General features: G+C 38.8%; 1 protein-coding gene across 1 annotated transcript; it reads left to right on the top strand.

Annotated features, from left to right (window-relative positions):
- Window positions 1-3,069: 3,069 nt before the first annotated feature.
- Window positions 3,070-14,504, top strand: LOC102112288 (riboflavin-binding protein). The gene is made up of 6 exons (XM_005521116.2): window positions 3,070-3,129; window positions 3,982-4,139; window positions 4,848-4,947; window positions 6,046-6,174; window positions 10,415-10,526; window positions 14,184-14,504. Exons 2-6 carry the CDS (start codon window positions 4,001-4,003, stop codon window positions 14,424-14,426), a joined length of 723 nt encoding a protein of 240 aa, XP_005521173.1. The 5' UTR covers window positions 3,070-3,129; window positions 3,982-4,000; the 3' UTR covers window positions 14,427-14,504.
- The last annotated feature ends 1,772 nt before the right edge of the window (window positions 14,505-16,276 follow it).

The raw sequence follows: 16,276 nt of genomic DNA, 5'->3' as shown, positions 1-16,276 counted from the left end.
GCAACATTTGTGTACTCAAATAAAACAAATAAGCCTTACTTTGTTCTGTCATGTATTCCTTATACCAAGAAAAAAAAAAGAAAAATAAAGAGAAATCCTATTCAGTGAACTGAAACAAATCACACCTCAGATTCAGTAGCATTAAGATTTGACCTCAGCTGTTTTTTCCAGAGTCAGAAGTGCCAGACTGAGTCCATCTGGAGTGTCTCCCCTGGCATTCAGTTTGACTTGTAACACGATACATTCAACCAGGACCCGTGAAGACAAACTCTCAGTTCTAAAGTCTAACATAATGAAAGTCCAAGTTATGTACTTCACTAATCATCAAATTACATGTTCTTGTTGCAGCTTTAAATGTAGTTCTGCATTTAAAGGAGCTTCACTAAATTAGACAACAACCTGTCCTCCTAATTACATTTTTTGTTACAGTTAACAAGAAAAACACTTCCAACCTCTGAGCATGCAGACTCACGCTGAGACATGAGGAACAAACAGATTAATTTCATTAGGAGACACTGCCATGTCTAATAAAGCTGTAACAGGCCAAATGCTCTAATTTACACTCCTGAAATTCAGTCTCCCTCCAGTCACACTGTTATTACGCTTTCAGGGTGCCAAGAAGGGAAATGGATCTGGCAATTGTCACTGGTTGGAAGCACAAACAATTTTTTCCCTTAACCACACTGGCCTTGCAGAGTTAACAAGAATATAGAAGCATGAAAGCTTGCTGCAGTCCTTAAAGAGGTCTGACTCACAAAGCAGAAATCACCCTGTTGAGTTATGAGATGTCAGGTCACATAGTTACTAAACTGTTGCAGAAGCTGGGAAATTAGAAACTATATATTTTTAACATTTTTTCCCTAATTTTCTGCCAATGGCTTGTGCCAGAAGGAAATTGCTCAGGTAGATAACTCTTGAGACCTAGTATAGCAGTGTTTGTGGGTTTGGAATAGATGGATGGGTTTGCTAAGACCATTGGCCACAATCAATTAGATCATCAGATGATAATTATTTATTGTTGAAATGCCTGAATTGTTGTCTATGACAATACCTCAACATCATCCATGCTTTCACTCTAGCTTCTGAAGAGATTAATAGAAGTTACAGGGTACTGATATTACAGTTAAAATGAAATGGCAGTAGGAGTCTTAAAAGTACAAGAATATCACCGAGTGCTTGAAAGCAAGTTAAATTTTAACAAATGAAGATAAATGTCCCCTTCAAGTATGGGAAGAGGTAAGAAAATTCCTTTGACAAATTTCCCAGTATAAGACATCAGACAAAACAATTGGCAGAAAATACTTTTAGGAAAGAAGAATCGAGATTCACTTCTCAGGAGATGATGTATAGCCAAGATCACTAAAAGCTCTTTAGCCTGAGCCTGCTTACATGTACTGCTAACCAAAGCCAAGTCTGGGAAATCACAAACATATGACAATTTTCCTTCCTGCTGCTAGAAACTCTGCCTAATCTCCCAGCAAGCAGTCCCATTTGGCTCATACTCAAAGCCCGAAAGCGATCCCAGTTTCCTATAGCTTAATTTGTATGCCAATTCAGTGAGCAGAGGCATTACAAGAACCTCCTGGCATGCTGACCCCTCACCATGTATTTCATGGTGACCATGGACACCAAAGTCCATGTATTTCATACAAACTGAGCAGGAAGGAGCAAAGCATGGACTATTCCTGTGCTTTTCACCAGGCTGGCCAGCCCGTCCACTCCTCACATGGTTTAAAGTCAATGTTCATATTAAACCTTGTTCTTTATTTTGTATGACTACAGAGATCTGAGTGCCGAGCAGCATGCACGAATCCTTTACTTTGCAAAGCAGCAAGGAGCCCATGAATTTCAGCCAACATTAGATCAAGCCACATGAGGTGAAAGCATGGGTAAAAAGCCATTAGATATACTTCATCCTCTCCTATAGTTACTTTATGCCTTTTTAAACTTGCCTTAATTAAATTCATTCTCTAAACTTGCCTTAATTAAATTCATTCTGGAACAAAAAAAATTGCTCAGTTTCCACTGATCTGGAAAAGACTCTTTTTAGGCCAGCAAGATTTTCACCTTGAGGCATTTACTAGAGCTAGAATAGGAATCAGTGCTTACAGCTTACAGAGGTTGTTATATTATCATGCTCGTGCCTTTGCACACTGAGAATCATACTGCACTTCTACTGTGCCAACATTTGTATTTTAAAAAAAAAAAAAAGGTTCATAGATAATGGCTTCAGAGTATTATCTGATAAATCAGTGTTCTATTTAAAACACAAAACCAACAGATGCTGCTTTCCTTATGTATATAAATAAGTGCAAGGTGCTGAGGGATGCTGCTTTTTACATTACAGCAAGACAATCTGTGAATATGAATGCAACAATTTATCATCACCACATGTACCTTAACCAATGGTTTCTGTTTAGATGCAAATGCTCTTTGCAGAAAGCAGGTCTCCCAGTGAAATCCCATCATTGTACTACTATCAGTGGAACAATCAACCATTTCTTGTTGTGCTTGTGAGACTGGTTGTAAGGTAAATGAGATGGGTAGAGCAACCAGGGTGAACAGGAGCAGGTTTTGAAGGGATCTTGTGAAGAGAGAGCAAAGAACTGGGAATCAGGAGACATGGACTATCTTCCAGGTAATGTAGTAAAATTACTGTGTGACAAGGCAAGTCATTAGTCAGAATTAAGCCAGTCAGGCTGAAATAAGAAGCATTTAGTGTCTTGAATTCCATGAAGCCTGAATTCACTGTAAGAGCTCCATGAAACTGTTGTAGAAATTAATTTAATAATTAATTATACAAGGAATCAGTGAAAAATCAGGCAGGAGGGGTTAATGGCATTTGAAATATAGGAGAGCAATGTTTTTCTAATTCTAATCCATGTTTGTACTTTCCTCTTTATCATGTCAACGTTTGCAAGCAATAAAAGGGCATTATGTGCTGGTCATTGCATCTGCTTTTGAGATAAATTTGTGTTAGCATTCCAAAGGGTCAAGGAATTCTTCCAGGGCAAACAAATTCTGGAGCACTGATGCCAGATGGTGTGTATATAAAGTGGAAAATGGGAAAAGCAATTTACTGTGTTCCTGATCCAGGGAGAAGTATCACCCAGAAGGAAAGCAAAAGAGGTGAGAAATTACTGAGAAACTGAAGAGATAGATTTTTTCTTCTTCTGTATAAGTTATTCTTTATATTTGAAAAGTCTAGGTACATAGAAGAACTGCAGTTCTTATTCACGCAGAATTATTCCAAAAAAATTAACAGAAATATTTAACCAATAAATGAAGGGTTAAATGAATAACATGTACAAAGAATAATGCATTTATTTATGTAACAAGTTCTATATTTATCTTTATAGGTGACTAATGTATAACCTGTGTTTAGAGAAATTTAATCATAAGACGTTTTTATCTTGCATTTTTGACCAAACTCTGCAAAAGAGGCAGAAAATAATGGATCATATTCTTAAATATAAATTAGCATAGCTTCAACAAAGGCAAGTATTCAGTGTAATTTATGGTGCTCAGGTGGTAAACACTATCTCACTTGCAGCTGTATTTAGTGTGTAATTTCCAAGTGTGAAAAAAAACTCTTCAGGTTTTAGAATTAATCAATATTTTCTTCAAATCTAGTGAAACATACAAATGTCCCTTGGAGGGATTAAAAATAATTCAGCTCCGTGGAAGGCATTTAAAACTATTTTCTTGAATACTGAAAATTATACCATGTTTTCATGCATAGCCTGACTTATTGATGACTTTTATCACTTGCTACCAAACCTCAGAAATATGTATCAGAAGGGTAAGTGTTCGGTTATAAACAAACAGGAAGGAAGAATGTGTCTTAGTATTTCTATGTACATCTTTGCTGAGCATATTTTATTTGATTATTTATCTACTATTTTAAATGCAGTCCTTCCTTTTAATGTTATCTGTTCTCCTAGAAATAAATGATGTAAATAAAGGCTTCTCTCCATACAGGAAAAAGAGCTGAAGAACAATGCTGAGGTTTGCTATCACCCTCCTTGCTGTCATAACATTATCCACCTGCCAAAAATATGGGTGTCTGGAAGGGGACACCCAAAAACTGAAGCCTAGTCCTGAGCCAAGAATGCAAGAGTGCACTCTCTACTCTAAATGTAAGAGTGGTTTAATTTTTTTCCAAACACGGTCAAGAAATACAACATTGTACACACTAATTGTTTTGGCAGTTCCCCTAATTTCTCAAAAATATATAAGGTGCATTATACATTGTATTTGAAAAGCCTCCTTCATTAGCTTTTTGCTGCATGCAGAGCAAGAGTAAGATTCTGGGTCTTGACAAAGTCAGCTGTAAAACTCTCATTGACTACATTTATTTTCTTTTCAAAATTCTGGTGCAGTTTGCCTTTCTTGTAGTTCCATCTGCTTAAAAATGTTTACAGCAATGATTATTTTTGTTTATTGTAATTAAGTATAAAAATTAATTGTAGCAGACACCAAATGGGAAAATTTGAAATCAAAATTCTATCATAAGCAAAGTACAGTACTTATTACAATTCTTCAACTCTTTTTTTTTATGGTTGGTACTTTTCAAAGTTAGTATCCCTCAGGATGTGGCATCTGGCAGAACACTGGTAAAATTCTTGCGACTCTCTGGGCACAGTTTGACAAAACACTGTTTATGCCAGTCCACCTCACCTAGCATTTACACTGCCACTTTCACTCCCAAAATTATTAGAGCTTGAGTACACCTTCTAGTTACCTAGAGCCTTTATCATATTATGGTTCAAACTAGATTTTGTGTCTTCCAAATACAGCATTAAAAAGGAACACTTACTGCAAGATCTTTGTTTTATTCCCAACAGCTTCCTGTTGCTATGCAGACTTCACAGAGCAATTGGCTCATTCCCCAGTAATTAAAGTAAGCAACAGCTACTGGAACAGATGTGGGCAGCTCAGTAAATCGTAAGTCAGCTTTGATGTTTTCTGTGTCCTGGTTCCACAGCTCTGGGCTGGAGCAGCCACCAGCTGCTGATGGACATTAGATTACCCCAGAGATTATGTCACACAGCCTAGTTCCCATCACCTTTTTTCTATACCTGACCAACCTCTGACTCTTCTCCTCTCACACAAACTCACAAATCCCTAAGTCTACATTATTTCTGCCATTTTCTCAAGACCAGGTTATGTTTCTCCAAATTTGCTTTCAGTATAGAACCAGATCTACCAATGCAAAGTAGTCATAAACCCAGTAGGTGACAACCACTCTGCACCTCTGTAGCTCTCCAACCATCACCCACCAGTGAGAGTGATCTGTAATGAATAGAGACTGGGCTTCTTCCTTTGTTTAGAAAGCACACCAACTGGATTATTAAATCTCAACAAGAAAAAGCACAGGAGTCCAGAAATGAAACGGCTGAAAATTTAGAATAAAAATTCTTGTAGTCATGTGGGTTTGGTAACCATGAAAAATGTCTCCTTAATTAAGAATTTTAGTACCCTGTTAGATGTTAAAGCTGTGAAACATGGCAAGTTATAGAAATAAAGGGATGAAAGTACAAAATAATTAAGCAAAAACAGATGTGAGAAAGTAACAGCTCTTGCCTGCCACTCCCAGGAGAGCAGCACAGTATGCGATTTTAAGTGACTTCAGCTGGGCTGTGGGAAAAATCTAAAGCTTAGTGAAACCATGGGGCTACAGCACAGACAAAGTTTTATACTATAGTTTTAAACTACATTTTACTATTGCCTGGAATCCTTGTTGCCAGGAAAACTCAAGGCCTCAAAAGTTTACAGAAAGCTTACACAAATAGGGTTGAAATATGCATGGAAACATTTGTGCTGTAGCTGGCTGTGGTAATTGCACGGTCAGAGTCTGTACGCAATGCCAGAGGAATGAGTTTCAAACTTAGGCATTAACAGGGCCATCATTAAAGGATGCTTTTCTGTGTTTTTCTCCTAATCTGTGTTATTGCATCCACATCAAAGCAGGCCTAGAAAACTGAGGCTGTAGGCTGGATGCTCAGAAACAGGCTTATTTGTGGATTTTCTCATCCACCACAGCTGTGAAGAATTCACAAAGAAAATTGAGTGCTTTTACCGGTGTTCTCCACATGCTGCTCACTGGATCCATCCCAATGACACTGCTGCTATTCAGGCTGTTCCATTGTGTCAAAGCTTTTGTGATGACTGGTAGGTTCAGCTTTTTAAGTATTAAGGTATTTTTATTTAGTTTTAATATGCTCATGATTCACTGGTGTTGTACCACCTTTTCTCTTGTTCTGAATTTCTTGTTTGCCATCTCTGCTTTTCCTTCTGCTAAGCTACTTCCCCCAAAATAATAATGACACAGGCTGTGAATGCAGATGGGGACACTAAGACGAGTTTAGTGACTTGGGGACAGCACTGCCCTGCTCTGGGGGAAGATGCAGTGCAGTGGCATCGTGACAGAGGAGCTCCTGCCACGCTGACAGGCACTGGCAGCAGCAAGGGCCTGCCCACTCTTTGAAAAGTCTGTCTGTGAAGTAGCATTTATACAATTAGCATTTTCAATCTGAATGCAATATGATAATTTATGATACATAATATCATGATATGATCATATGATACATTTGTATGTATAAAATGCATTACAAAATCAGGAAAGACATCAACTCACATGGGATTTCAACTGTAACAAATCAGCTTCATTCCTAGATTTTTCACCCTTGACCTTATCCCTTCTATCATCACACTCTCTAAAATCTCTTCTAAAAGCCTGAATATCAGAGACAAATGCAGCCAATTAATGTTGAAATTATTAAGAGCAATGAGCAGCATAATAGCATTGAATTTTGTTTCCCAAAACACAGCATCAGAGAATCACATTATTTTTTGAGTGCAAGGCACATGGTGGAACAACCTAGCGCAAATTTGTCCATAGTCTTGGGGCAGGAGAATTATATCCAGGTGAGATTTTTCCAGTGGTACTTATCCAGCATATCCAACATGTCCCTCCCTCTTGCCCTCCTTTCCCTCCCTGTTTTGACACACCATGGGACACATAAACTCAGTCAGCACCTTATGAATGTTGTCCCCAGTCACTGGAGGAACTTCTCTGGATGTGTGTGTGAAGCACAAACACCACTGGCTCTGTTCACACTATAGGATTATAAGTGCTATCTTTCCATGAAAGTAATGGACTGTGAATGTCTGGATCCCTTAGGCCACTCTGAAAATCATGGAAAACTAATATGATACTTCTAAAAATGTTATAAAAGAGCTTTTCTTAAAAGTACAGAAAACACAGAACACAGAGCATGGTTAGGTTCTCTTGGGCTGCTCTCTGCCCTGCTTCCCTAAGGCTTACACAGCTTGAATATTATTGACATGTGGATCCATTTCCATTCCCTCCAAGGGCAAAGTCATGTATGCAGTGCAGAATTTTAGTAGGATTTGTCTTCAAATAGGTCTTCATTGCTTTGTGCCAGTGAAGGAAACAAGAGGCATAGCTTAGATTTATAATGGAAGTGAGTGAGAAAGGCTGATGTATTTCTTAGCTTTCCTAGAGGTTTCTCTAGCAATGAATTTTACTTCTGTGTCAGGAAACTACTGTGTGCCTCAGGAACAGATTTGTCATGTGCAGTCTTCCTTGCTAAATTTTTGTAATCTTCTAAACTGAATCCAGATTATTGACCTCCTTGAAGATAAAGACTGAGACCTTGCATTTCCCTCAGTGCTCTAATCTTAAACCTCAGAACCAATGACCAGATATTGCATTTGGGTATTAAAGTACTGGAGTTGCCAGTGAGCTCTAGAATAGATCTAATGGGCAAAATGATAGAATACCATTATCTAAAACAAATGTGTCCCAAAAGAAGTAGCATGAAAAGTCTTTACTGAACTGTTACATCAAGTGTAAAGATAAAAGAAAATGTGTGCTGAAAGCTTAGTTTGCATCTATGAACTAGTTTAAGCCAGATTTAGTGTATATGAGACTTATACCATAGTGTAGATCATGGATCAATATTACATTGCAAAATCCTCAGCGTTCCTGGGGGCACTGCCAGAACCTGCAGGTGAACAGCGCCTTTAACTTTTGTTGCTGGAAAGTATGGTGAGGTGATTGAGAGCTGCAGCCCAGGAAAACTGACCCTTTTCCAGTATAGAGTCTCCTGGCAGAGAGAGGATCTGCTCTAAACAAGTCCTGAACAGTGATCTATTGCTCCTTTTGGCATCACAGATGCCTGGCCTGAATCAAAAATGTACTGATGGCCCATTACCCTGCATGCTGGTCTGTGTGCCTGCCTAATGCCAGTGTAAAACCCATTCCCTCACCCTGCTTAAGGCCTCAGGCTAGAAAAGAACCTGGACAGAATTCCCACTCTTTCTGGTGATTTAAAGTAACATTTTTTTCATGTTCTATTCACTGGAGTCCCTTTAGCATGCTGTAGCACTGCTGGTGATGTGACCTACTTTCTCTACATACTGTGAATGTGCCTGCTGCATACTGTATGTCTTTGTGGCCAGAAATGTGCAGAGTATTCTGAATGAGCAGTGACTTAATTCAAAAGAAATTCATCTGAGTAGCTTGAGGCCTTCCCTTTCTTCCTATTGTTTTAGGACTCCTTGCTCTCACTAGTCCTTAAACTATTACTTTTGAAAGGGCCCAATGTACAAGTCATTTTCTCATTCACCTGTGAAAGGGCCCCTGTGTCCTATAAAAGAGAAAGAGCTAATTATAAAAAATACAGGGAAAAAGGCTTTAAAATAAAAATATCCTGCTCATAGGGAATGAATATGTTCAGGGAGTATATTTTAAGTATTTATGTTTCTCACATTTAGCTAATGTTTAAAGAAACAACTTTTGGGTTTCTGGACTGCAGAAATTAGACTTTTCACAAATCATGACTTTTCATAAACTTGACTTCATAATTACTTCCATTGTGATAAAGTAAAACTCCTAACAATGGAATTATGCCTAGTCAATTGCTTATAGAATAAACCACTGCCAAGTAATGATCATGATTAGGAAACATTTCATCTGACAAATCAATAAATAATGGTGAATAGAAATATAAACACTTTAATTAATATATTTTATTCATATTCCTGAGAAAACCAGATGCATACCATGAATATTAATTTCTCAAATTTCAGCTTCTATCTCCAACAGAGCCCCTACATCTGACAGCAGATTCAGGGATGAACCCATTGAGAGTATGTGTCTCTTGACCCTGAGCTGTTTAATTCAGGCCCTGGCTGTATACCATCTGTTATTGCTCTTTCTCCCTCCAAAAAAGCCCAGAAAACCAGAGTGAAGATACTGCAGATATGCATCTTCTGACCTTTCTGCATTTGCAAATCTACTGCAATGTCCAGTTCTCATCATTCTCGTGACCACATGACAATCCACATATTTAATTTAAAAATGTAAGGCTGCAGCCCTTGTGATATCCAAATAGTTTTGAAACATGACCCTGAAGATTAAAAATGACAAATAGAAAATCTATCCAAAGGCACTAATTACAAATACCATGCTAAACATTAACTTTCTGGAATCTGTGCCTCATTGTTTTGGCTCTCTCAGTTACTGGTATGAATAGTTCTACAAGCCAATGAGACTAAATTTAAGTAGATGTTGACTGATTTGCAGAAAGTAGTCCTTAAGAAAGGCAAGAGCCAAAATGTACAGCATAAAAGAGAAGTGGAAGGGAGGAAATGATGTAGGATAATGGTAAGTCATGAGATCTCTCATCACGTCGACCAGCCAGAACTCTACTCATTCCAGGCCATTTATAGGTTTTTTTCCACATTACCACCTACAAATTAAAAATAACTTAAAATTAAAGATTTTAGACCTATACCCTACAGGACTATTATTCCTTTTCTTTTTAACTTCTTTGAAAATGTCATTCTGACAACCTCTTTGTTTATATTATTTTGTGGAATTTCTTTATTTCAGTGCACATTCCTCATAATAACTCCCCTGCCTGGGAAACATCATTCTTCTTGTCCCATATTAGTTCATAAATACAAACTTTCCCCACATCTCTTTCAAGTGATAGTTCACCCTCAGCACACCTATGCTCTGTTATGATACTGAACAGCAGCATTCATGAAACTCCCTCCCAGGATTTCCTCCACTCAGTAACATCAGATAACCAAGCAGAAAACACCCAGAACATGAGCCCTTTGCTAAGTCTGTCAAGTATAGAAGGTGGTGAGTGAACTGTTTAGTTTTCACAGGAATTTAGGTTTTCCTGGGCAGCTTGGAGTTTACGAACATGTCAAGCTAAGATAATGCGCACATTGCTCGAAGATCTGTTGCTAAGCTGCACTGTAATCACACCATGTTACTAACAGAGCCCCTGGACACCTCTTTGAGTTGAATCTGAGTCCAATGAAAAATGTGAGATAAGTAACTCTATCTTCCACACCAATCTCCATGAAGGTATGAAGCCTGCAAAGATGATTCCACATGTGCTCATAACTGGCTGACAGACTGGGACTGGGATGAAAGTGGAGAAAACCACTGTGAGAATAAATGTGTTCCATACCATGAGGTAAGAAAACCTGAACAACTGAAGCAGAAAATACGGCACTAGGAGTTCTTTTTATTTTCCCTGAATATAGGGGAGTAAAATGCCATCAGTGAATTATTTTTACTTCAGCAATTTCAAGCCATTCCCACATCAGACTTATACAAATTTTCAAACATTTGTTTTTATGTACAGCACTCATTCTAATTAGATACACATTTAATTAATCACTATTCATTCCACTTGTGAAACAAAAGTCCTAGAAACACTGGTATTTTAACCCAGTGGGATTTAGAAAGTAAAAGAGAAATGAACTTTGTTCATACAGAGACACTAAGATTCATTTCATAAGGTTCCTTATACAATATGGAGCTCTACACTCCTCTGTCTTTTTAAATTGGAATGTAAATTCCTGAGCCACTGGGGAATTTTTTAAGGTTTTCTTGCCTATTTGGTATCTTTGCCATTTTCTCTACTTTATGTAGTCCTTCTCCATCCTATCTTTCTGAGAATGTTTAATGGTTGGGATAACAAATTTTATGAGCAAAACTGTATAAAATGAGAACTGACAAGACTTATAGGAGCAAAGTTGCCTGGAACCTGATCCACAGACCCTTCCAGAGATTTTTCTAGTGACTCAAGTGAGTTTAGCATCAGAGTGATATAATACTCTTCAGAAGTGTATTTGAGTATTTTTAACAGTTGAACTTCACTGAGTCCATGAAAAAGTGGTCAAATTGAATAAGTAAACAAAATTTAGGTGAAGTGCTTAGGGACTGGTAGTAAGGCTTGCAGATTCATTATTTTGAATTCAATTCAAGTGCATGTACTTCCAGAAGTCAGTTCAGCAACTGATATAAATGGAAGACACAGTCCAGTTAGTGCTGGACTGCTGTCTGCCTTGCAAAAGTGACACTAATCAGCAGACTCAGGAAGGTGGCCAAAAACAAATGTGCTGTGGAAACTTTCAGCTTCGTTTCCCAGATGTGCTAAATCATCAGTAGTTACAGATGAAGTGAAAAACAAAATTATAATCACGGTAAATAATCTCCAGTATCTGTTCAAACTGTCCCTATTTCAGAGATAGGAGTTTTTAACCTTGAGTTCCCTTGCACTTATTTCTTAAAGAAAATATACCATCTGCAGGGAAGAACATGCAGCAAATTCCAAGGTCTTATCACTTGAAGCCAGGCACAGCTTTTCCTTAACTAAATGGAACCACACCCTAAACTACCCATGTTTTTCACCAAAAATAGGCTTGCATGGTAAGTAAGCATAAAATAAAATTTCTGCAGGGAAATTAAAAACCACACATTTCTCATATGAAAATTACAAAATATACAAACACTAGGCTGCCTTGGTTTGGACTCAACTCTTGGAAGGGTTCTCACACGTCAGAGCACTGTAGACAGTTACTTTTTTCACACAGAGGAGCTATCAGCAGCTCTATATGTGACGTACGCAAGTGGTTCTAAGGCCCATTTGGGACAACTGCTGAATAAAGAACAAATGCTGAATATTAAGGATGCACAACTGACCATGGCCAGTTTCAGCCTTGTCATTATTCTCCCAGCTGGGTGCTCCCCAAGCAAAGTTAAGGCACAGACTAGGACATTTTCCAAAAAGCTAGAGTCAGAATCCTTTTCAATAGCTCAGGGACATATTGGGGGAAACAAGCTGTGTGCTCCATGTGTTTACTGCAGCATTCTGATTATCCTATAATCTTTAAGCAGAATTAAGAGGAAGGTCAAAATAAAATTACCAATTTAGCAAGTAGAAAAGCACAAACATATTACAGAACCTGTGGGACACAAGTCAAGGGTGTATACATGTCTCTTGCATAAACACCTAAACAAACTCATGTGACAGGCTTTAATACTTTCTAGAATTATTAGCTAAAAGCAGGTAGAAATTCAGAACTGCACAGGAGCTGGAAGAAAATATGTAATGCTACTTAAAATCACAGGAATAGTGGGAAAGAAAGTGCTAAGATCTGCCTGCCCTAAGAACACAAGGAAAGAACTAGATGGAGTAGCTTTCCTTTTCTGACCCTGCTCCCAGTGCATCATCCAGCCTCCCTACTTCTTCTCCAGCACCAGCATCCATGGTGCAAGCCCTGGCTAGACATGGTATGAGCTGAAAAGCTGTTTTACAGACTACAGAGTCTTCAGGGCTATTTGAAATGGACTTTGTATTATTCATAAAGGATAGGTTTCTTTAAGGCAAAAGTCAACATAGTTTTGCACATGGGGACACATGAAAGAATTTGTCAAAAATAGCTGGTGCAGAAGAAAGACTATATATACCAAATTTCACTTCTGTATAATGGACTTAAATCTGTAATTTTTATTTTTTTTTCTTTTTTCACACAGAGCAGCTTCCATGCAGAATTATCCCAAAGACAAAGGGCACTGCTCTGAGATTCACAGTCTCAGATCTTTGTATGAGCTGGCAATGGTGGTAAAACAGCAGAGCATCCAGGAATTCAGCAGTAAGATAAACACTGTAGAAATCAGCATCATGGGCAAGGACTACTTGTACTATTACAGATAAAACAAAGCTTCCATCAGAGAGATGCTGGTGACGTGGTCAGGGTGAATCAGTCAGCAAGAGACCAGTGGTGCTGCTGCCTGGCCCACAGTTTCAGTTACTAACACTCTTATTCCTTAATTTGCAAGGCTTCTACTCCTGCCACCACTCCCATCCTCAATCTCATTCTTAGCTTTGCTTCTGGGAGTACCTGAAGTTTCCTTTTCGGAAACAGAAAAAGATTGAACTTCAACCACAAACACATGGGAGAAATGCAGGCAAGATAAAGTGCACATACTGCCTGCTTTGTGTCTAGACATGATAACTCTTAAGCTAATATTCTTTAGTCAAACTCAGTCTGGGCAGGCAGAAGATTGTCACAATGTGAGCTCAGCAAACAAGCAGTTTCTTTGTTGTGTGGTTGACAGGTCGTATGACACAGGACTTACAAAATGCTATAGCACCAAGAACAGAACAGCTCCACTTGATAAGGGTACAATAAGCTGCAGTTTGCGGTGTCTTGGGCCAGAAAGGCCATTATCCCACTGGAAAAAGCACTTTGGAAGCTTGACAAAAACTTACTTTCCTCAAGCAGTTGCTAAATTTTGTCTCTTCTCTTTGCCTGTGAGGTCCTGCCCGACCATGAAGTACATTGCAGCAGGCACAATGAGAACCCTCGGAGCTGTGACTCCACTGGGCTGTCTCTGGCCTGTAAATAAAAAGATTCCCGTATTCAAAGCACTGTCTGGCACTTTCGGCACTACTCAGATTTCAAGGCATGTCAGAGTGTCCTGACACGCTACAAGTTGTAAAGGCTCTCACACACAGCTTTAACTGTCAGCCCCAGAGAGCTGCTGGGCTGTCAGCCCCAGGGTGGAAACAAAGGGCAGCTGTTGATCCCTGCATTTTGTGTAACCACTTATTCACAAAACAGGCAAATTACTTTTGCCAGTTGTGGGACTGGGTAACATTTTCAGATATCTCAGAAGAGATGAAGCATAGCACACAACAAGACAGCAAATTAATACAGACAATGTTTTTATAACATGGTACCAATTTTTAAAAAGCTATAAAGGTTATCAATTTGATATAAACTGATGTTAATTCAATTATATTTAAATGTAATTGAGGCATTTCTTATTTGACACACAGATGTACGCAAATGGGACTGACATGTGCCAGAGTATGTGGGGGGAGTCATTTAAGGTGAGCGAATCGTCCTGCCTCTGCTTGCAAATGAACAAGAAGGACTCAATTGCAATCAAGTATCTCCTCTCCAAAAGTTCAGAGGAAAGCTCAAGCAGCAGCAGCAGCAGCAGTGAGGAGCATGCCTGCCAAAATAAACTCCTGAAGTTTGAGAAACTAAAGCAAAAGGAAGGTGAACAGACAAGATAAATGCTAGTGGATGTATGTCATGTCAAGAGAAATCGTCGTGGAGGCTGGGCTTGGGGCATCATGCCAGCCTGCTTTATCCCTTCCTTTCTAGACATAATAATAAACATAATAAATCAATGGCTGGTTCTATTAATCTTTCTCTGATGTTTTTGCATCTGCATCACAAAGCTGCAGGCAGGCTAGCACAGGTGTAATCTTGTGACTTGAACTGAACAGCTACAAGCCTGAAAGAAGTACCTAGGGGTTGACTTTCAAAGAGAAGAGGCACAGGCAGCCTCTGCTGACTTAAGGTGGAACAGTGAGAACTGGAGACCTCTGGAAGGTCATGCCTGCCAGTAATGCACCAAATCTTCCACCCAAACACTTCATTAGCACAGGCACACAGCACTCCTGTCACGAGTTCCTCTGTGTCTGGGTCAGCTGAGATAAAGAAGAAGTCTTCAGGCAGAAATAGGTCAGGGAGTCTGGCTACTGACCACTGAAAATGCATTTATTTAGAATCTTTAAAACAGCGTTTTATGGTGTACTACATAAATCCCTGGATCCAAACATTGTCAGTACACAGCATGCACAGTCTGTTGCACAGGGCTTTTACCTTAAGCAAAAGCAGTAGAAAAATCTCCTACAATATCAGTTTAAAGAATAATTTTGAGTGAAATTATTCCCACTGAATTGGAAGTCCAATTGTTATATGGAATTGTTATATGGAAGTCCAATATGTTATCCAAACATAATGATCTCTGAGAAACCAAAGTGTCAGGGACAGCTCCAGTCAGGTTTCTCCCATCAGTAATTCTGTTTCCCAGCATCACAGTGACAGTTAAACTAAAAACAGAATCTGCACCAGTCCCATAGGGATTTGTCAGGTAAAGATGAATGAAATCCTGCTTTCAGTTATGCATCCATACTTCCTCTGACATCACTGCAGAGTAGACAGGCCTGTGCCACTCTGTACAGCCTTTCACAATGCCATCACCACAGAAGCCATGAGAAGGGTTGAATTTGGGGGTCACATTATCAAATTGTGAAAATCAGTATCATCTTGGTGCTTCCAAAGGTTCTGGCTGCCTTACAGCATTTAAGGATCTGTTCCACAGCTAAAACAATGAACTTGGCACACCCTATTTAACTGGGAGAATCTTAAAAATCTAACACACTTTCTTCACTGAGCTGTTTATTTATTGGAATGGTTTCACACAGCTGCAATAGTAATGCTAAACCCATTAGGTCATGCTCTGCTTCTAACCAGCTTCTCAGTCCACTTAACAATGGACTAATTCCTACCAGCACTAAATTGTTTTCAGAATGATACTTTGCCACATCTGTATTTTGTGCTAACTCAATTTGTCAGTTCTATTGTTAGAAAAGAAAGATCAAGAATTTAGTCTTCTGTAAAGCTCTGACAGTCCTTTTCTCTCCCTATTTCACTAACTCTATTCTTTCCTGTCCTTATTGCACCTGAATCAGAGCAGAAATTTTCCTGCATTTGAATTTTGCTATGCTCAAAATTCAAGAATTAATTATCCCCTCTCACTGCCATAACAGCAACGTTTTCTGTATCACCATGAACAAACATTTTCATCATGTTTTTTGTTAAGTATAGCACAATTGTTTCTGCCTGTGTCTCTGCTCTTTTTCTTTCCATTTCACTTTATTCTCTTTGCTCTGACAAAATTACTCTTGAAACCACTCTCAACAAACAGCTCCTCCATGCTTAGTTTCAGGATGACCCATAGGACTAGTTAGTGCATGCTTTTGAAGAACATAGGGTTCTACAGCAAGATAAAAGACCAAGAAAGACCATTTTGCTCCTATTCATAACTTTCCCACTGACTCATGATGCATCCTAA

This window comes from Pseudopodoces humilis, chromosome 10 (genome assembly GCF_049639895.1).
Source record: "Pseudopodoces humilis isolate 2021_Gansu_Grassland_sample_001 chromosome 10, ASM4963989v1, whole genome shotgun sequence".
Taxonomy (NCBI): Eukaryota; Metazoa; Chordata; class Aves; order Passeriformes; family Paridae; genus Pseudopodoces; species Pseudopodoces humilis.
The sequence above is the reverse complement of the archived record's forward strand: the minus strand, read 5'-3'. Positions and strand labels throughout refer to the sequence as shown.